The sequence below is a fragment of the Solanum verrucosum genome, unplaced genomic scaffold, assembly GCF_900185275.1.
Source record: "Solanum verrucosum unplaced genomic scaffold, falcon-dt-bn FXZP01000154.1, whole genome shotgun sequence".
In the NCBI taxonomy this organism is placed as follows: Eukaryota; Viridiplantae; Streptophyta; class Magnoliopsida; order Solanales; family Solanaceae; genus Solanum; species Solanum verrucosum.
This window is the reverse complement of record NW_026020217.1, coordinates 513208-535949: the sequence shown is the minus strand read 5'-3', so window position 1 is coordinate 535949 and position 22742 is coordinate 513208. Positions and strand designations below refer to the sequence as shown.

The window sequence follows — 22742 nt, the reverse complement described above, 5'->3', positions numbered from 1 at the left end:
TTTTCATTCTCTCTCGTTTCTATTTATATATCGTCCTTGTTAAAAATATATGTATATATTTTATTTTTTGAAAGTCAAAGCGTATTTTTATGTTTTTTAAATAAATTTTATATATTTGTAAATTATGTAAAAAGAACTATAAGTCGTGACAATAATTGACAATCCAAAATATTTAGAAAGTATTTAAAAATTTATGGTCAAAGACAGACGATCAATCATTCTAAGAAATTTCTTGTAAATAATACGTATTAATTAAAGGAAAGATACTATCAATATGAAATGTCACTCAAAACTTATTTTTTCTGTACTTTTACGGGAGAAAATATTTTTCTAGAAAAAATGATTTTTTAAAAAGATTTGATCAATCAAACATGAAAAAATTATAAAAAAAATTCATTCATACCGAACATACCATCAATGTTCATTACTTATCAAATTGATCATTCAGAATATATATGGTAAAAGAAAAATAAACACATCTAATAATTAAGATTTAAACCTTAAAAACAAACAATTTTAATAACTGAAATTTGAATGATTAAAATTAAGAAATTCACAAACGACAAATAAATGAGGTCTTACACTTATTTAAAAAGAATAATATTTATTACACAAACATTTATATTGTTTCCGATCAACATTAAATAATTTTCATTCACTTCGAGAAAGAGTTCTCATTATTGTTAAAGTTAATTCTTAAAATCTAATAAATTAATCATTATGATTATTGATTTATTAAACTGCATAAAATTAAAACTAAACTTTATAATATCAAACTAATTTGATATGATATTGGTAGAGTACTGTCGAAGTTTTCAAAATCGTCTGATATTATATATTTTTTAATTAAGCCAATATTATCATGTTGAAAATTTTAAAGTCGTATAATATCGTACTATGAATATTCCTGGTTTGAACTTGAAGAATTGAATAGCTTTAAGGAAGGAGTGTGTTATCCCTAAAGTATTTTTTTTAAAATTTGAATTAATCAAATATCAAAGCGGATATTAAAACAAACCTACATGAGAAAAAAGAAAGGAAAATAAATAGAAAACGAAATTCCTTTTATAACCCTCTCCTTCGAAATATATACCATACACATACATACATAGACGTTTACGTACAGCACGCGAAAAGCACTTTAGCTTTACAGAATACACAGAAGGTTGCTTGGTTGGTGAGCATCCTTCTTCTATCCCTCACTTATTGTGAGTGATCGAAACTGATTTTTCACCCATCCACCCCCAAAAACCTCACAACTAGCAAATGGAGGAATTCGAGCAGCAGGCAAATACTGCTTCACTCCCATCACTCCGGCTGTATTACGATATTTTTCTAAGTTTTAGAGGCGAAGATACTCGAAACAACATCACAAACAACTTATACAACGCCTTATACTCAGAAGGCATTCGAGTTTTTCGAGACTCCGAGGGGTTAACTCAGGGCGATGAGATCTCAACAGGTCTGATAGAAGCAATTAACGACTCTGCTGCTGTAATTGCTATAATTTCTCCAAATTATGCTTCCTCGAGATGGTGCCTCGAGGAATTAGCAACGATCTATGATCTGGGTAAACTCGTTTTGCCTCTGTTCTACGGAGTTGACCCATCGGATGTACGGAGGCAGCTAGGTCCATTTCTCGATGGATTTAGGGATTTGGAAAGGAAGTTTTCACCGGAAAAGATGGTGAGATGGAGAAACGCCATGGAAAGAGTTGGAGGGGTCTCTGGTTGGGTTTACGATAATGGGTAACTATAATTCTCTCTCTAAATCTTCTAATTTTTTATTCTCTTTAACCAATTGGAATCAAATTAAATAATAGATCTAATTGAAGAAACCCTAGAATTATTAAGGCTGATTTTGTTAGGTGGTGTTTCGGGTTTGAGTTCTGAGAATCTAAATCGATCTCTTGATGGTGGAGCTGTTGAGCTCCTACATAGGTAGGTGATGGTGAGTTTATTTGGTCTCAGTTTCGGGTGTGCAATTTTTATCGGTGAATATATCATAAATTATAGTAATTAAAAATAATATATAAATATTGAGGGTGAGGCTCAGCTGCGGATCTATCTCCGTTTTTTTAAGAAAATTCAAATTTATGGTGGTATAGTCTTCACCAATCTAGTAGTAACTCTCTCTATTTGTCCTCTCTAGAGTAAGATACAAAAATCCAACATCGTCATGTGACTCAAACAATTCTGAATTAATTGAAGAGCCTAAAACTCCCCTTAAAGATTACATTCCTTCAATATAAAATTACTCACTTATATCACCTGAGCTAAAATTTGTTGAAGGAAAATATATTTCTATATGTAAATAAAAAATATTAGTATTATTTATGTATAATCTAAATAAATATCATGAACAGTGGGAGTAGAGTTGTGAGATTCTGGAGATGGAAGTTGCGGAGGTGGAGTGATGATAAAGTGTGTTTATGGGTGAAGAAGACACAATCAACATGGAATGTTACTATTGAAACTTATTTTCTTTACCTTTATGGAAGAAATTATTTTTCTCATTTCCAAAGAAATTATTTTCTAATTTTTTTTTTAGAAAATGCTTATTTTAAAGAGTTGAAGTATTTGGCTAAAGTTTTAGGAAAAAGTTAAAGTGATTTTGAATAGTAGCAAAACTATGTTTAAAAGTTGAATTTTTAGAAGTACTTTCAAGATCGTGATCGTAGCAAATTCTATTTTCATATTGATAAAAATATTTTTTTAATTGATTAATCATAAACAAATAAATACTTTCTAAAAGTATTCTTTTGAAAAATATTATTTTTTTAAGAAACAATAAACATATTTTAAAAATTCGATCAAACAAGTAATAACATAATTTAGGTAGATTTTTAGTGAAAGACACCTTATTACCCTTAATTGAAAAACTAGCGGATATACCAGAGAGGGACTACCAGTATCATAAATTTTGTTTTCCTGTTAATATTTATTAATGAGAATGACCCCGTAATTGCAATAATTTTATTTGATAGTCGAGAAATTTTCGAGAATAAATAGCTTACGGTTCAATACTCAATGATAAATAGATTTGATTTTATACACTTCTCTACTTAATTAAATATCGGGATTTTATCATCCACCTTATTTAAACCAAAAACATGAATCTAACACAATCATGTTAATATAATATACTATTTTCTGTCTTAAATTATATGTGGTGTTTTTTTTTATCTATGCGTAATCTTCTCATGGAGGTATTTGTAGTTTTTAAGAACAATTACTACTAAGGGTAAAATAAAAAAAAAGAATAAAGAATTTTATTGTAAATTTCTAAAATAATAAATAATTTAAGATAATTATTTTTAAAAAATATGACTGATAATTTGAGACGAAGAGAGTAATGATATAATGTTACGGTATTCCGTATTTAGCTAATTACTTGGAAATGCACTGTCCCCATGCATGCAACAAGTCTACGTACGTACTTAACGAATAATACATTGTGTAAACCAGAATAATTAACTCAATAAATTAGTACTTATTCTTGAAAAGTTGTGCTAGCACCAATTATGTGGTTCCATTATTTTATTCCCTTATTCAACACGTACAAATTAAATAAGAATCTTTGACTTGCTAGTGTACATTATATTATTAGAGCTTAATTATCTCTTCTTTTTTTTATTGGTTGCTCTCTCTAAATTGATTAATTTTACGGCTAATTGCATTTTTGACTTCTTAGTTATTGATAATTTTTAAACCTTTGATCCTCGTAATATATTTGACTGAGCATCTATAATTTTCAATCAACAAAAATGTATATATTTGGTCCTTTATAGAAAAAACTGATATTTAAATTATTTTAAAAATTATCTTACCGTCAAATATAAAGTAACAATAAAAGAAATTCCGAAACACAGGAATAATTCCATAATTTAGTGCTGTAGATTAAGTTTAATGACTATATGTCTACCCATATATATGCTGCTCTTGAGAATTAATCAACTTATAATATGGAGCTCTGGGTATGGAGAAAAAGATCTTGTTCGGAGCGCCACCCCCGAATGGGCTCCACAGTGCAAGATCCAAATTTATTCGGGGCTCCAATGTGAACTCCGAACACCGAGTGGAAAACTAAAAAAAAACACTTATAATATGGTAAAAACACATTATTAAGTTCATGAGTTGGTTGATTCTAATATGTTCCATGCAACAAAGATCGATACATGAAATGAATCAGTAATACTTATGGGCTTGGGCCTGTTTTTCTTCAAAACTCATCATCTGCCTGGCCTTATTCTTTAAAATTTAACAAATTTAATTTTGGCCCACTTCGATTAAGTCTTCCTAAATGGACCTGTATAATTGTAAGATTTATCCAAATATGTCCTTATCCACTAATTAGGAAGCATAATACATGCGAGTTTGCAATAATATTACGTATTTTACCAAATTTTGGCGCGTCCAGATATATGTATTTCGGGATACATGGGTCAAAATTAGGTGTAATTTGTTCTAGATACATTGTATTCAAGTGGATTCACATGTAGACAAATCTCGCTCGCCTATCCTCCATCTCGCTCGTGTATCTGGTATTCGAAATACATGTATCTAGTGTGATTCACATGTAATTAAGATACATAAAAAAATCTCCCTCGACTCCCTCTTGTTCTCGCTCACATTTCTCCCTAATTAAGTGTATCTCATAGCAAAAACATGTATCTAGGTGTATTTGACTTGAAATCTGATATGAAATATTAAGTAGTGAAACAAAATATAATTATTTCAAACTATAGAAAATTAGTAAATATGATAGTAATATTTGTGTAATTAGAAATTTCTTTCCAATATTTGTCAGTCTGATTTTGTACCACTTGATGTGGTCAATATTTTAGTTGTAAGAGGTCAAAGTTCTAATCTAGATAGCTAGAACTTTACAACTTTTTTTAACAGCAACGGCCGGCACCATGAGCTCCATTGTTTATTTAGGTGTCATGATTTTATTTATATAATCAAACTTTCTACGTGCCCTAAACCTATGTCTAGAAAGAGACATGGATGAATGGAAATGTAAACAAATAGATTGAGGTGGTTGAAAAAAAGTAGGAAAATAAATGTTTAAAGTGACACATTGCCGGCCTAACTTTATTTTCATTTTATTCTTTTTTTAAGGTCAACTATTTGGCTTATTATTTGATCAGTTACAAGAAATTTAACCTCGTAGTACAACCATTTTTGTCTAAAATCCGAAGTTTCATCTAAGAAGTAAGAACATAAAATTTCAAGAAGATGAGGTATGTTCTTCACTTGAGTATTATTTATATAAATCATACCTCCTCCGTCTCAATTTAAGTATTTTAGTTTAATTGGGCACGGAGTTTAACGACTAAAGATATCAGTATTTTGAATCTTGTTGTATTAAATGAAAAATGTAAACTTGCTACATAGGATGTTGAAATTATTGACGAACTTACTAAATATAGAAAGAAATACTATTTTTGGGACAGACCGAAAAGGAAAGTAAGACAGTTAAATTGAGACAAAGGGAGTAATTGGTTATGGATATAGATGAATTATTGTGGGATTGACCTATTGGTTTGAGGTTAGAACCATGGGCTCATCTTGAGGTGTTTGGGGGTGATTTTGATTGATTTGGGGATGAACCTCAAATGTGTAATTGTGGTAGATGATGGATAGGTCTAATATAAATGAGTAATACACAATGGGCAAAAGTTGGAAGAGATGAGATAAATTTTAGTTTTCCAATTGTATGGTTATTTGTAGGCCTGAGTAAGCTGAGTTTTAGTTGTCAATTTAATCATGTTGAGCCTCTAATGACAAAAGTACGCTACTTTATGAGAAGATTGACTATTGTGGGACGTAGTTCAATCGAGTTGAGTGGAGACATACCTTCTTAAAAAAATCCTTTTAAAAGCATGCATTTTAAGTGTTTGATAAATTTCATGATTGATATTTATGATTTAAATTGTGAGCTTGTTCTTGTGGGAGTGAGTGGGTGCAAGTTTCGACATGTTAAGTGTTTTTTATGTATATGCATTACAACAATGAAGCTCATGATCATGTTTTGGATACCCGAGTGTATTTGAACTATGTTTTGATGATTAATCGTTATGTTGGCATTATTTTGGGTTGTAATGTTTGTGAGACTTGGAAATTCCTTCTTTTATTATTGTTGGATATAATCCATGTTTGTTGATGTGATGATGCCGTAAAGAGCACATCTACGGTGACTGATCATATATTAATATAAGTGGGAAGCTTCTAACTTCAAAATTGAATTATCATTTTGCACTTCTCTAAAATAATCTCTTAATTTGAATTTATTTTTACAAAAAAGACCAAAAGTCATTACTTTTATTTAATAAAGAACCGTTTCTTTTCTGGGAATTCAATGACCTCCTAAGAGATAACCCCTCATAAGTTTTTCAGAATTGAGAGGTTTGTTTATCTTCCACATTCGACTCTTTGTTTTCTTATTTTTGAGATTGAAAGATTTTTTTGTCTTGTCGTGTGTATTTTTTAAATTTTTTTAAAGGGCAACAAACATTTATATTTTATCAATAAAATCAATTACGAGACGATGCTGAAGAAAGATATCAGCTTAATCTTCTGGGCAACATGAAAACAAAATTTTAATTTAGGGAAGGTCAGCTCTAAAATGGCAAATATCATAAAGTCGGCTGTATCTTTCTAAACATGGATTGATTTATTATATATCTCTTTCTTTTTTTAGTGTTCTTCATGAATATCTATATGTATGATTATATATTGTTGTTTTATACAAGGTTTTTGGGATAATAGAGTGCCAACTTAACTATTCAACACCAATTAATTATATATTTTTTGCTTTATGCAAATTTTATACGGTTGAAGCAATGAAAAGATATAATTTCTTTCTTTTCAGTTCGCATCTTAGGTAATTGTTCTATTCAATAATTTAGCACTTCTTATGGACTATCAAACTAATTTTTTCCTGTTTGCTTTTCTTTTTTTCTCATTTTTTATTTATCAATTGTTTGTTCATTGCAAAAGTCTATTTTTCTCTTTTTTTTTATTTATCAATTGTTTTTAACATTTCAAAATCTCGAAATATACTTACTAATGAATACCATTTTCAATAATAAATATTATCTTTGGGATAAAATATAATATTATACTTCATAATTCATTGTACTTAAGTCTCGAAAACATAATTTTTATTTTTATGTTATATTAATTTCTAAATTTTCATTTTTGCATATATTATATTATTATTTTGAAAGTGGAAGCCTTTTAAGTTGAAAAAATAAATTACCAAAATGTCCATAATAAGTTGAAGGACATTTTTACTGATTAGTCATGAACTATTTCTTCAATATTCAAGTTATACAAAATTGTAAGAAAACATTTCATAAAATATTACCATTAAATTATTATAAATTTGTAATCAAATTATATTAAATGACAGAAAGACAAATAAGTTGGGAAGTGTAACCATCACCTTATTGAATAGCTTTTATCTTTTACGTATTCTTCTAGAATATTCTCTAATTGGTTATGTGGTTAAATTTTTTATGTGCTAATTAATTATGTTTGTTTTTAAAAATAAAAATTTTATGTTTTTTTAAATGGAAAAAAATATATTTGTAAATTGAGTTGGAGGCTAAATCATATAAGACCGTGAAAAATTGAAAAATAAAAGTAAGAACTTTTTAGGTATATTCTTAGGTATAGTACTATGATAGGATCTCTTTCATTTATTCCCCTTTATTTTGCTTGATTTTTAACAATTTTAACCTTCTAATAGGTGATGTTATCGTCATATAGAAAGGAATTAACCTCCAAAAACCTTGAAAACAAATTAAAATGATAGGTATACATTGTGAATGATCTTTTAGTGTGTTGCATACTTATAATTATAGTTCTATTTCAAATATAATAATTTATTGTTAGATGTAAAATGACTATTTTAAATTGTAAGAGTGATTGTACTATATTACATTGTATTTGAGATACTTATAATGAAGTCATCTCTGGTGCATAATGCAAGCATCTAAACATGCACCCCTGGTTATTTGAGTAGGTGCCTAGGAAGCAACAAATTCATGTTGAATGGTGCGTAATTAGAAAATTCGTAGGGGTGTATAAAAAATGAAAAGACTATAATCAGTTATGTATGAAATTTAAAGGGTTATATCACTATAAATAGGCTTGTACCCTCCACTGTATGGAATTCAAATGGATACATCAGAACTATGACAGACATACACTAGTGTTTTATTTAGTGTGGTCTTATCTCTATGAATACATTTTATGTATAATTTTATTTTATGTTGCATTTTTAGGCAGATCCTTCTATTTGTATCATTTGAAATGATAAACTTGTATTTTTTTAATAGGTGTGCTACATAAATTCTTTCATAAGTTAAATATTAATTAATTATAATGTTTTTAGAACCTTTCACCTCCTAACTTAATTGCAAGCTAAATAATCATAAAGTGATCATATTCATTAGTAAGTAACAAAGTGACCCGTTAATCATTATATATATAAAAAAATTATTTTGATTCGATGAGAAGACTCTTGAATTTTAATTGGTTATGGGAGAAGGTGTATACAAGAACTCTGAAAATTATGTAGTAATTCTATCCTCCCTTTTTTTCCCATATGCATTGTTATGATTAAAGTTTTAAGAAGGATGTGTATATTGTATTTTTTTCATGTATATTTTTTGTGTGTTTTCTCCCTATTAGACTTCTTTAGTTTAATTTTCTACGATTTTCTATATTTTTATCAGGCTCAAATGAGTTATTTGTGACTTTAGTGAAAGTTTGCTACTACTAACCAAAGTTCAGATGTACCGTTGGTTACTTTATAAGGAATTGCTTTTAAACATTAAAATGCACCTCTTGTTTGGTGTTTCTTGTCGCATTTTAATGATTAATTATTTGTAATTGTTGCATTTTATTTCTCGTTACATTACATGCATGTTTTCATAGAATTGTAATCGTTCTAACAATCTAAAATAAAATTATATGGAACACACGTGCAAGGCACGTACCCAGAGACTAGTATAGGGATAAGGAAGGGTTCATTGGGCAGGGAGATGCTGTCGAATGCCTGTCACGACCCCTTAGTTTGTGTCGTGACATTATCATTTTCATTTACCTCTGTACTTCCTCGAATATGATTTTTAGGAATTATAGATACAAGACCACCTAAGTTAACTTGATCTTAATTAATTTGCTTCCATTCTACAGTGACGAGTCACAGTTGATTCAGTTGGTGGTGCAAAGAGTTTTGAATGAATTAAGCAATTCCCCAATGGTTGTAGCTCCGTTTGTTGTTGGAATTGATTACAGTCTGAAAGAACTCATAAGACAGTTGGATGTCAAGTGCAACGGTGTCAAAATCTTGGGGTTGCATGGAATAGGAGGAGTTGGTAAAACAACTCTTTCTAAGGCTCTTTACAATAAACTTGCTTCTCATTTTACACACAGGACTTTTATCTTGAATGTTAAGGAAATAGCTACTCAACAAGGCATTATGTCCCTTCAGAAGAAAATCATACAGGATCTTTTCCCTAGCAACGCGTTCTCCTTCTCCCCTGCTAATGCCAATGAGGGAAGAGAAAAGTTCAGGCGAATGCTTCGAGAAAAGCGCATCCTGCTGGTCTTAGATGATGTTGATTATGTAAATGATGGTGTAAATATACTAAAGGCACTAATTGGGGATAAAAATTGGTTTTTTGAAGGAAGCAGGGTTGTCATTAGTACTAGAAACAAAGGAGTTCTGATAGAAAATATCGTTGACGAGACATTTGAGGTGAGAGAATTGGGTGATACTGACTCACTAAAACTATTCAGTTACTATGCATTTAGAAGACCAGACCCATCCCCAACTTTTCTGAATTTATCCAAGCAAATTGTCTCAATTACTGGAAAGCTACCATTGGCTCTTGAAGTTTTTGGTTCTTTCTTGTTTGATAAAAGAAGTGAGGAGGAATGGGTAGATGCTCTAGGAAAGCTAAAACAAATTCGCTTACCCCGTCTTCAAGACATCTTGAAAATAAGTTACGATGGTCTTGATGATGAAGAGAAGTGTATATTCCTGGATGTTGCATGTTTATTTCTTGATCAACTAGATAAGAAAGTCGAAAATGTAATTGATGTGATGGAAGGATGTGGTTTTAGAGCCAGGATTGCATTTGACACATTGACCACTAGATCATTGGTTAAGGTGATTGATGGTGGGGACTTGTGGATGCATGACCAGATAAGAGATATGGGAAGACAGATTGTTAGGGAAGAAGGCTTTTCCGAACCTGGAAAACGCAGCAGGCTGTGGGATGTTGCTGATGTTTTAAGTGTGCTACAAGGAAGGAAGGTATGACTTTCTTTATGAATTTAACTTAAACACAATGCCACTAAATTCTTTTATATTATCAGCATTTTCTAACCTGTCTTGTTTTCCCTATAACAGATCCCTCTTTTTACGAACAATTACCTGTAGTTATATTAGGTGACCCTAAAGAAGTTGAAGTCCTTTTCTTATGTGCTACAAGAACTTCTAGCTGTTTTCTTGTGATTATTTTTGCTGTTAAACTTATATTGTACTAGAAAAATGAAATGGGTTATGAAAACAACAGGGAACACAGCACATCCAAGGGATCATCCTGGATCAGCAGCAGAGGTACTCATCAAAGATCAAAACCACGAAAGCAATTACTAGAGAGCAATTTCAAGAAGTTCCCAGTTTCAGTTCTGCGTTAGCTTACATTAAAGAGTTATACAAAGGGCAATTTCAAAATGATGCAAAAGAAACCAATGAGTTAGTATTGAATACTGAAGTATTTGATGGAATAGTTAATTTGCGGCTACTCCAACTTGATAATGTGAAACTAGAGGGAAATTTGGGGAAGTTACCTTCTTCACTAAAATGGCTCCAGTGGAAAAGATGCAATCTTTCAAGTTATTATTCTAATTATTATCCAAGTGAACTTGCCATACTTGATCTCTCAGAGAGCCAAATAGAGAGGATTGGAAGCCGGGAATGGACCTGGAGTCACAAAAAGGTATGCTTTACTCGTCATGCTGATGAAACACTAACTTAACCATAGTGCTGGCATTTTTCTATTCTTAAGCTTTTACGTTTTTCACATATATAATAAACTAATGTCACGAACTTGCTGATGGTGAGTGATAATCTGGCAAAGAAGAAGCTAAAGTTTCTCGTCAGTTTATTGTTATAAAAACGAAGCAGCATTGGATTACAGAGCTCCCAAAGCAAAATCAGAATCACAAAACTTTGGTTATATGCAATTTGAATACCTATATATTGCATCCTGTAGTTGATGAAAGTCCTGATATGGTCTCATTTCTTTCAATCTCAAATATATATTCTTTAACTATGTTTTTCTAAACTGTGCAGGCGGCCAACAAGTTGAAAGTTATGAATATCTCTGATTGTCATAAAATATCAGCTATTCCTGATTTATCAAAGCATAAAATGTTGGAAAAGTTGATAGCTGAGCGTTGCAGCAACTTACAAAGGATTCACAAAACAGTTGGGAATCTGAAAACTTTACGTCATCTAAATCTAAAAGATTGCAGCAACCTTGTTGAATTTCCAAGTGAGGTCTCTGGGCTGAAAAATCTTGAAAAGCTGATACTCTCAGGTTGCTCAAAATTGAAACAGCTACCTGAAGATATTGGCAAGATGAAGTCTTTACAAGAACTTCTATTAGATAAGACTGCTATAGAGAAGTTGCCTTCAAGTATATTTCGATTAACAAAACTTGAAAGGTTAAGCTTAAACCACTGCTACTCATTGAAACAACTTCCCGGGTTAGTAGGAAATTTAAGTGCTTTGAAGGAACTCTCTCTTAATGGTTCTGCTGTGGAAGAAATACCTGATTCTATTAAAAATTTGGAGAAGCTTCATACACTAAACTTAATTTGGTGTAAGTCACTTGCTGCTCTTCCCCATTCTGTTGGCAACCTCAAATCTTTAGCAAATCTCTGGCTTTATGGCAGTGCAATAGAAATTGTACCAGAATCTATCGGTTGTCTATATTATCTTAGGTCCTTATCGCTTGGAAACTGTCAGCAGTTGACTGCATTGCCTGTTTCAATTAAAGGATTGGCTTCTTTGGTTGAGCTTCAAATAGAGAAGGTTCCGATCCGTAGTCTTCCATATGTTGGAGCCCTTAAATCACTGAAGACTCTTGAGATAAGGAACTGTGAGCGCCTTGGCTCGCTACCCGATTCCATTGGAGAATTATTAGCTCTTAAAACAATGACTATTACTCGAAATGATGCTATCACGGAGCTGCCAGAATCAGTTGGAGAGTTGCAGAATCTTGTCATATTGAGATTGACTAAATGTAAGCGACTGCACAAACTTCCAGATTCTATTGGGGAACTGAAGAACTTAGTACACTTGCTAATGGAGGAGACTGCAGTAACAGTATTACCTAAAACTTTTGGGATGCTATCGAGCTTAATGATTCTGAGGATGGGAAAGAAGCCTTTCTGTCAGGTATACAGCGGTGAAAATTAGTATAAATATTATATTTTGAATCCATAATTTCAAAAAATTACACTTGTGCAGGTACCACAAAGTACTGAAATCACAGAAACAGCTACCGATGCAGAAAGGGAAACCGAACCTATTGTGCTTCCTTCATCTTTCTCAGAGTTATCCTTGTTGGAAGAACTTAATGCACGTGCATGGCGAATAATTGGGAAAATACCTGATGATTTTGAGAAACTATCATCTTTGGAGCTCATCGATCTCGGTCACAATGATTTTTCCCATTTGCCGTCTAGTCTGAAAGGACTACATTTCTTGAAAAAGCTCTTAATTCCCCACTGCAAACAGCTGAAAGCTCTTCCTCCTCTTCCTTCAAGTTTGCTCGAGATAAATGCTGCAAACTGTGGGGCACTAGAGAGTATACACAATATCTCAGAATTAGTGTTCTTGCGCGAACTAAACCTCGCGAATTGCATGAATTTGGTCGACGTCCAAGGTGTCGAATGCTTGAGATCCTTAAAAATGCTACATATGGTTGGATGCAACGTCACTTGTGCCTCTATTGTTAGAAGGAAACTTGATAAGGTACTTTTTTCTCCTATATGCTTTTTAGGTGTTTGATTGGTAAGTGAAAAATGTTTCGTGTCTTTGATGAAACTTCATCGTAATTTAAAAGATTGATAATAATTTCTAAATGTTGGTTAAACTGTGATTTGAAGTTAGAAGTCGAGATAAATGATAGTAATTAAGAAGGAAAACAGACTCTTTGCCCAAAAGCTATGTTGCACGGACTCTTCAAAAAGGTGAAATGATGTGCGTCTGATTCGCCAAAAGTAGTGTGTTTTTAGAGAATGTGACACGGGTGCGGCATTGAAAGTAAAGAGTTCACGCAACTTAGCCCAATAGTGAGGAAAATCATTATTTCTCTTTCCGTGGAGAATATCTTCTGGCAAACAAATACCAAAAAATGAAATATTTCACGAAAACTTTTTTCCTTGTCATACCAAACAGTACACATTGTTTCTTTCATTCAATTTCTTGTCAAAACAGTTACCTTAATGAAAAGGTTTTCACACTCAGGTTGCTCTGAAGAACTTGGACAATTTTAGTATTCCAAGCAATGAAATTCCAAGTTGGTTTACTCCAAGCGAAGTGCATTTCTCAAAGCACGAAAACAATGAAATCAAAGCAGTGATTATTGCCATAGTTGTTTCTGTGAACTGTGCTGAACCAGATGATTTACGAGATGAACTGCCAGTACTGGCTAATATCTTTGCAAAAATCGTTAGAGCAAATAGACCAGTATTTACTACTGGTATGTACTTGGCAGGAGTCCCAACAACACCCGAGGATCAAGTTTATTTATGCAGGTATCAAGATTATCATCCATTAGTAACTATTCTTGAAGACGGAGATATTATACAGGTGGGCTTGGGCAACTTACCCGTTACAGGTATTGAACTGAAGAAATGTGGAATACATTTAGTACATGAAAATGATGATGATTATGAAGGTAATGAAAAATCATTGGATGAAAGCCAACAATCTGTATCGGAAAGATTAACCAGGTTTTACGGAGCCTCTAACAGAGAGAACAATATCTTCAGCTCGAACTCAGCTCAAGAAGACGGAGAAGGGGAAGGATCTGATAACTTTCTTAGTTTTGTTAAGGAGATTTTTTATGCTTTAAAGTACCTTCTCTTTAGGAGATTTTAAACCACATGATCGCGGTTTAATTTCTTCGTTTAAATGGATGTTTATGCTGTGAACAGCAATGTACAGATTGTTATGCAGTGAATAATAATAATGCAATGAGAATCTGGAAAAAATCTTGTTGTTTTTTAACATGAATAGAAGTTAACTCTTGTTAAATTTATGTTGTCACTTAATTCACTGAAGGACCTGGTTCTTCAATTGCTTTACAAGAAGTAAAGTAAAGAATTTTATCGTGAAAAACTCTTTGTTCAAGGGACTAAAATATTCACTACCTTGTTATATAATCCACCTTCACCCTCCTTAGTGTTTCTGTAGATTATATAAAAAGATTATTGGGATAATAAATCTTAAATACTAAGAAAAACCACTTGTTTAATATATTTTCCTTTCATACCAAACTCCCCCGTAAAAGTAGAATGGTTTGATGGTTTAACAAGAATTCATTTTCTCACTTTTTATACGATATCCATATTGAAAATCAATTAAACTCAAATTTGCACCGAAAAAGTTTAAAAAACAGATGTGGTGGCCCAATGATGCCAACTGAATATTTCTTTCCCTTTTTAACCCTTTTAGGCAAATTTTGCCCCAACTTGAATCTCAAAAAAACTTTAGACCAAGTCTTATAACTTTGCTTGTTATGAGTCCAATAAATGTTAAAGGAGAAAGCAAATATAAAAGAGCCTACTTTGTCTTTAATTCACTTTGAAGATAGTACCATCTTGGCCTTTACGTACCTTTATTTTCCTTTTTTGTTTTTTTCTCTTTTCTTTTAAACTTAATTTTAATTTTATTTTTATTGCCATGCTAAAGAATCATAGAATATAAATATATGTTTGGTTTTGCAACAAGTTTGAATGGACTAAAGACCAAAACAGTGTTCACATCCCCCACTAAAGAATCTTGTAATGAAAAGGACTAACATAAAACTTTTCCTTTTATTCTCTCGGGTCCGTCCATTTTTATTCGTACACTATATTAAAAGTAAATATTCTTCTTATTTGTCTAATATGAAAACAACGAAGAGGTAATTTATCATTTTACCCTACTATTCATTTCTCAATATTTATACGATTTAATAATTAGGGGTGATATAGTAAAATGATCATTTGATTTATTGCTTCTTAAGGTATGTGTTAAGTAAGAAACTAACAAGTAAAACATAAACACAATGAATAACTTTTTCCATGTAAAATTTACAAATCACTATCGGAAACAACCTATTTCTACCCCCACAAAGGTAGAAGAAATAAGATATGCGTATATCCTATGCTTTTTTCCATATAAAATTTATAAATCACTATCGGAAACAACCTCTTTTTACCCCATAAAGATAGACGAAATAAGATATGTGTATCTCCTACACTCTTGAAATACCACATAAAAGATTATATTGATTACTAAACATGTTACTGTTATTATTCTTAAAAAGTGATAAGTATACACTATTTCTCTCAAAAATAACTTCAAATAAGTGCATTTGCTACTTTAGTTTAGGAGCACATGCCACTTCTTAATATCAAATCAATAAGTGCAATTGAAAAAAGTAGAAAAAAAAGTTCCTTTATTTACAAGCAAAAGCTACTAGAAATTTGACAAGATTGACATGAGATTCGTACTCTTATAAAAATGCATGGCTGCTAAGACATGCACTTCCTGTTAAACATTCTCCATTATCTTCTCTTCTTAATTCTCTAAATAATTGTTTATTATTCCCTCCGTTTTAAAAAGATTGTCTTAGTTACTATTTGGACAGTTAACGCATATTTGTGTTATCATAACTTTTAAAATATTTTGAATTGTTAACTATTGTGACTTATAGTACTTTTTACATAGTTTCTAAGTATGTAATTTATATCAAAAAATAATAATTGAAGAATACTTGAATTCACAACGAATATTAATTAATTTAACCTTCATATTCCAAATCAAGACAATCCATGTTATAAGATTTCTCGTTTTTCTCTATTACTCCGATCAAACCACTATAAAAAAAGGGGAAATTACGCGGATAATAATTAGCAAACATATACTAGTTAATTAGCTAACATAGCTATAGTTTGAATTAATTACCACTCACAACCTATTTTAGCTATAATTATGTGCACCTCTCTCCTCTCTTATACATATTCAAATACAAATTATACATATACTTATACAATTATATGACAGATATATAAATACAATTCACCTCTGTCCACTCTCTGTCCTCTCTCGCTCGCATCTCTCCTCCGTCTTCCAATCTCGCTCGCCTCTCTCCTCCCTCTTCCAATCTCGTTCGACAGATATACAAGTGCATATGTATATCAATTACATATATATACATATACAATTCGCTAGATATACAAATACAATTCACCTCTCTCCACTCTTTCCCCTCTCACTTGCCTCTCTCCTCCCTCTCCCAAACTCACTCGCCTCTTTTCTCCCTCTAACATGTAGCTACGAATCCTAATTAACAAAGTATAACTATGAAGCTTAATTAAGTTATTTTAGTGGCTATTTGCGTAATTTCCTCTAAAAAATGATATTAACTATGAACTTCGTTGAAAATTTGCTCTTAGCTAAAAAAAATTGTGATAATATATTTGTCGCTGAATAGAATTAACTATGGATTTTGCTTATTAACTATAGAATTTATCCGTCGGTAAATTCTGTTATTTTTTAACAATATACAAATAGGTACTCCACCCTATAATATTCCCATTTCTTTCTTCAGATAGTATCATTCGACACCTCTTTTGTCAAAGTATTTAATTAATATATAAACACAAATATTTTGAAACTTAAAATAATATGCAATAAATATCGTTTGGGAAAATGTACAAATTTAAATTAAAAACAAATTTCAGAACCGAAATAATGCCTTACTAAAACTTACAACCTCAAATTACCTCAATTAATTTCACATAACATCGCTTACGTAAAATTCTACATACACACCCTAAATGGTGGTGCTGAGAAAAATAATTTAATTTCGGATTTTCTTCTTATAATTTTTTGTTTCTTAAAGTCCCTTATAAGTTTTTTTTTTTTTAGTTTAAAAAAATCTCACAAGCTGCTGGGATTTCTGAAAATTCATTCTGACAATATGTATAGAGACTTCCCTTTTCAACAATTACATACAAGAATATTTTTTTCAACAAAAAGAAAAAAAAAACATCTCACAAACCTTAATTATCTAATTTGGCCTAATTTGTTTATGGCTTAATGTTGAGTTTTCCTTGGGAAGCTTGACCTGGTGGCCTACGAGAACTCCGAGCTCTCCTGTTAAAAAATTAAAGATAAATAAATTTAGTTTCATACATAAATTCACGGGTAAAATTTCGTAGCTAAATAAAAAAAATTCCATGTTAACTTCATTTAGTTATGGATTAGCGACAAATTATGAGAAGTTCCAATCAACTTAGAGCTTTTTAGTGACGGATTAGCTTGAGATTACATACTTTAATAAGTATTAGAGCAGACAAAATTCTGAGTGTGATATATTCTCATCATCACCCATTATATTTTTTATTTATTTTTTACAATGGTCATAAAAAATAAATCTAGTAATGTAAGTTTTTAGATGAGTTGATCACACACGTTAATTAGGGGTGGAGCTAGGTGGGGTTTATGGGTTCAAATGAACCCAGTAGCTTTTTCGTATATTTTGTATTTGTACTAGAAAATTGTAAATATATTAATTTGTGAACCCCTAACAAAACTAATAGCAATAATAAGGAAGGGGAAGAAAATTTAGAACTCTCAAACACCTAATACTGGTTCCGCCTCTGACGTTAATATATGGAAATTAAATTTGTTTAAGAAAATATTATTTTGATAGGTAAAGATGTCTATATGATTTGCATCTATAGTGATGAAAAAGCTTTTTAGTGATAAAGGATAAAAAAGAAAGCAAAAGGGAAAAAGAGAAGATGTCATGAAAAGGTTAATTAATTAAGAGCCTCGTAAATTGCATAGAAAACAAAATGAAAAGGTTAATTAATTAATTATCATGATAATTAATTAAGCTTTATTATTCATTTATAATTATAAGAGAATAAATAAAGTGAAAGACAACAAAACAGAACACAGATACTTTTTCTTTTTCTAAATAATATTTTTATTTAATTTATTCATAACGTAAAGTTACACAAATTCAGTAAATAAAAACTTTGAACAGAATCTAAGAGTGGGAGTACTTGATGTAACAGTTAAGCATGCAAACCCTACTACTTTTGTCTCAAAAATACATTTTTATGGGCTCAATGTAAAATAAATAGACTAGTTAAACTGAATTTAGACGGGTCAAAATGTTTTAAGTTACTTAATAAATAGACGAGTAAAAAATTACTTGAGTTGAAATGAGCTAAAAAGACACGTTAAATTATAACTCACCCAATTTATACTCAGTTTTAATTATTTTATTATTTTTAAAAATAATTTCTTAATACCTAATAAAAATATTAATTTTTTTATCATGACTATATATAACATATCAAATAAAATAATATTTTTTTTAAAAAAAATTAACAAGATTTTCATGGATTAATTTGGGCTAAGATATCAGTCAAAATTTTGATGACTAAAATGAATTAATAAAAATGAATTGAGCTAATAAATGGAGGGATGATAATTAACCCAAAATTAAATATATTTAGCGTGATTTTATTGGCTAATTTTTCCACCTTTAAATTTTCCCTCATAAGAAAGTTGAATTGGTCTTGTTCTTTTGGGAAAGAAGATGGAATTATATTAATATGAAAAAATTCATTCAAAACAATTGATGAATTATTCCAAAAACGGAAGAAAAAAATAATAATAATTAGAACAATATATAGCTTTGAAGAGATTTTTTATTTATTTATACGATAGAGTTACTTTCTTTGTTTTAATAAAACGTAAAATTTACTTTTATAATTGGCAAAATCTCTTGGAAGTCTTAAAATATAGTTTTTTTATTACTTCCACTAGCTAATTGCATCTAGAAGTGAGCCAAACTTCTGAAAATATCAATAATTAACATCAAATGCTCACTAGACGATCATAATTATAATTAGTATAATTTATACAATCAAATTGTTTAAAAGACATGCCATTACATGTCACTAAATATTGATTGATAACACAGAAAATCGGCTAAATGGGTTAAACTACACTAATAATATAAAAAATTATATGATCAATACTATATATAATGTAAATATTTAATAATAACTATTAAGATGCGATTTGTGAGGGTATATATGTATATCAATTACGGATTTAGGTAATATACATCGTTAGTATATATTTTTTTTTACACTATCAAATTATTTAGAAGATTCTACGAGTAAGTCTCTTTAACAAGTATTATTTGTTGTTAATTATCACTTTTTCGTGAACTTCACACTTTAACTATCAATCATTTCCTTTTCCAACAGACACTATCACCACTTTTGTATAAAAACACACATCAACTATCACTGGTTCCCTTTTCCCACATGAACGGTGGTGATAGTTCAAGTAAGAAAACAGAACAACTGATAGTTGAGGTCATGTGTTTTATAACTAAATAGATAGCGATAGTTCTGATATGAAAAGTGAACGATTGATATATAATTAGTATGCGAAAGTTCGGATATGTTATTCATGACCATTAACTTAATACACCTTATAGTGTAATAAGCAACAAAAATAAAATTAAGCAGAAATTAAAGCTGCATAAAGAAATAAAGTAAAGACAAACCTGTTGTGAATTGGGTCAGGACCATTAGGAACTCTTCTTTTACTCACCAAATTGAAATCAATCTTTGGATGAACATGACTACTACTTGATCTCTTGTGTGTTTTCATTACTACTTTGCTATTCTTCATAACTTGATCAACATAATTCATTCTTGCAATACCTCCATTTTCAAATACTTCAATCAACAATAACCAAACAAATACTAGAAAGACAAAAAAACTCAAAAAACACTTGGAGAACTTTCTAATATTATCCATATATAAAAGTTTGAAATTGAACTTCTAGCCCTCTATTGAGGGAAAGAAGAGGAAATTATCAAACTAGTTATGTTTTACAATGATTAGTTTTTTTGTGAAGTGAAGGAATAATGCAAGAATGTTTGTTAGGCAAAGAAAGGAAAGGGATGCCAAAGTATTATGTTTTTGGCTTTGGATTTGGATTTTACTACATGGGGCTAGGGGTGGTTGGTTTTCTTTATAGGTTGGAGTGATTATATTACTTTCTTGAAGCTAGAGGGGGTGGGGGGTGAGGGTGACGGGGCGCAAAGCCAGTGTAATTTTAACAGGTTCAACTAAATTCAATAATTTTTTAATATACGAAAAGTAAATTTTACTAATAAATACGAAGTTCTAAACTCATAATTCCAAAAATCTAATAGATTTAGCCGTAAAAATTTAAAATTTTAGATTATATATATTCACTTTTGGAGAGAGTTTTCATTGTAGCTTACTTACTCTTGTTCTTTTTTCAAATTTATACTGAAAAATGATTTTCTTGAATTTAGGTCTTTCGAAAATAATATTTTTAATCAAAATAGAATTAAGATCTGTGTATCCCGTTCTCTCGGGACCCACTTATTGTTGGTTTTGAACGTGACATGAAGGGAACCAATTGCTTTTTACTCTAGTATAATAAGGCTTCTATACGGCAGTATTTTAATTTATTTTATTTTGAGGTTGCTTTTTTGCTTTGTGGGGTTTTGTGTATTTTCATGCACTATACAATACTATAATTCCTTACGTACGTTAAATTGATAACTGAATTATGTGGCAAAGTATACTACTTATATACCGGGGAGAATATGGGTCACGTGAACTTGTGGTCTCTTCGTAAAATTAGGTGTTTGATGTATATTATTAAAATTGATATAATATTATCTGGTGGTTCAAGTTACAAAAAGATTAAATAACGCACTTGGTTGAATGTTGAGTTATTTATCTAGAGGATTAGGCGTCAATTTCTTCCTTTTTAGTGGTGCACTGATATCTAGAAATTTTAGATTCGTCTGTGCTTATATATATAATAATATATTGTGTAATCTCATAAATAAAAGTTTGGGAATGACCCGTATGCAGTCTTATTGCTACCTTGTAAAGGTAGAAAAAACTGTTTTTTTTATATAAATATGAATATCAAGTATCTTTTTTTCTTTCTTTTTTTTGGTATATTATATATACCTTTAGAGTTGAGTGTTTTGGGTGGGGTGGTCACGTTGTTATCATTAACTAGAACAAAGTACCAAAAAAAAAGGAATTAGATGTCGGAATACTAGAATAGTACTTTGTTTGACAAGTTGTTGGATTGCAAAAATGTAACGCTAGTTATCGATAAATCTAATGCACGTCGTGGGAGGATATTTTTGAGCTATTTAACTAACGACGCGTATTATTGAGTTACTTGGTTAACAACAAGTTTTTGTGCCAAAAATAATATAGAAGGCAAATTATCCAATTTTAAATGATAGTTTGGCCAAATATAATGAATTCTTGAATTTCCCTAGCTATCAAGTCATGTCAAATTTGGAAATAATACTTCAAATAATTAATAAGGCTATTTTGGGCTTTAGATCTGTACTTCCAAGTAAAGTATATATAGATTATAGCCTTTATTTTACAACAATGCCAACGTCTAAAGCTACCTTTTGACCACAAAAATCTTCTTGTTTGACCAGTCTAAGAAAACTTCTTGCTCCCTTCATTCCTTTTTACTTGTTTTATATATATGATAAATATACCTTTTTGTGTGTCTATTTTAACAAATCAAGGATATCTATTATTTTCTTTCAATATTATTTTTTATCGTGAAGTAACTACATAAAGTATTGTAGTCAAATTTAAATTTTCAAAACGTAATCAAAAGGGTAATTTGATAAAACATACCCTTTGTAAATAGTTTTCAAGGGGAGCAAAGTGTCAAGTCAACAAAGACCAAGAAAAATAGAACAGAGGAATATTTGATCAAAACCCTTAGTCCGATAGGGGATAGTATACATTCAATCCGAATAAGACACTGAGATAAAAGACGAATCAAACAAGAAAGGCAGAAAGGGGCCGCTTTCTCGAGTGAGAGTTCTTTTTTGGGGTTAGTCTGACTGTCCTCATTCAAGTTTGTAGGCGTGTGAGACCTTGAGGGCATTGTATATCCAAGTCTTGTCAGAATGTCATCCAAAGAAAGGAAGTTAGCAATGCCACACTCTCCATGAGAAGAAAGATATCTTGATTGGCGAGTACTACTTATCCAACTATAATTTATAAAATTTATTGACGAGGATGGCAATATATGAGGGTCAAGTGGTGTAGCGTGCCTACTTTCAAAGCTCAGGAGATGGGGAAGAAGTTGATATCAAATTTAAGAAGGTTATTCATAAAATGAGGAAGCGGAAGGCAACGAGGCCACGCTAAATTTTGGTGGAATTTTGGAAGAACGTTGTTATAATAGGTATGGAGTGATTAATTGGATTGTTTAACGTCATTTTAGGACTTCAAAATATCCCGAAGAATGGAGGTAGAGTACATTGATCCTATTGTACAAGAACAAATGTAATATTTAA

The 22742-nt window shown here is 30.8% G+C and overlaps 2 protein-coding genes across 2 annotated transcripts; one reads left to right on the top strand and one right to left on the bottom strand.

Annotated features, from left to right (window-relative positions):
- The first annotated feature begins 1266 nt into the window (after positions 1-1266).
- LOC125830694 (disease resistance protein RPV1-like) lies at positions 1267-14202 on the top strand. The gene is made up of 6 exons (XM_049509874.1): positions 1267-1748; positions 9213-10338; positions 10601-11026; positions 11383-12492; positions 12565-13101; positions 13567-14202. Exons 1-6 carry the CDS (start codon positions 1267-1269, stop codon positions 14200-14202), a joined length of 4317 nt encoding a protein of 1438 aa, XP_049365831.1.
- A 3114-nt stretch (positions 14203-17316) lies between these two features.
- On the bottom strand, positions 17317-20359 carry LOC125830785 (uncharacterized). The gene is made up of 2 exons (XM_049509955.1): positions 19913-20359; positions 17317-17469 (listed from the first exon to the last, which is right to left on the bottom strand). The coding sequence occupies exons 1-2, from the start codon at positions 20167-20169 to the stop codon at positions 17403-17405; spliced, it is 324 nt and encodes a 107-aa protein (XP_049365912.1). The 5' UTR covers positions 20170-20359; the 3' UTR covers positions 17317-17402.
- Positions 20360-22742: the final 2383 nt, after the last annotated feature.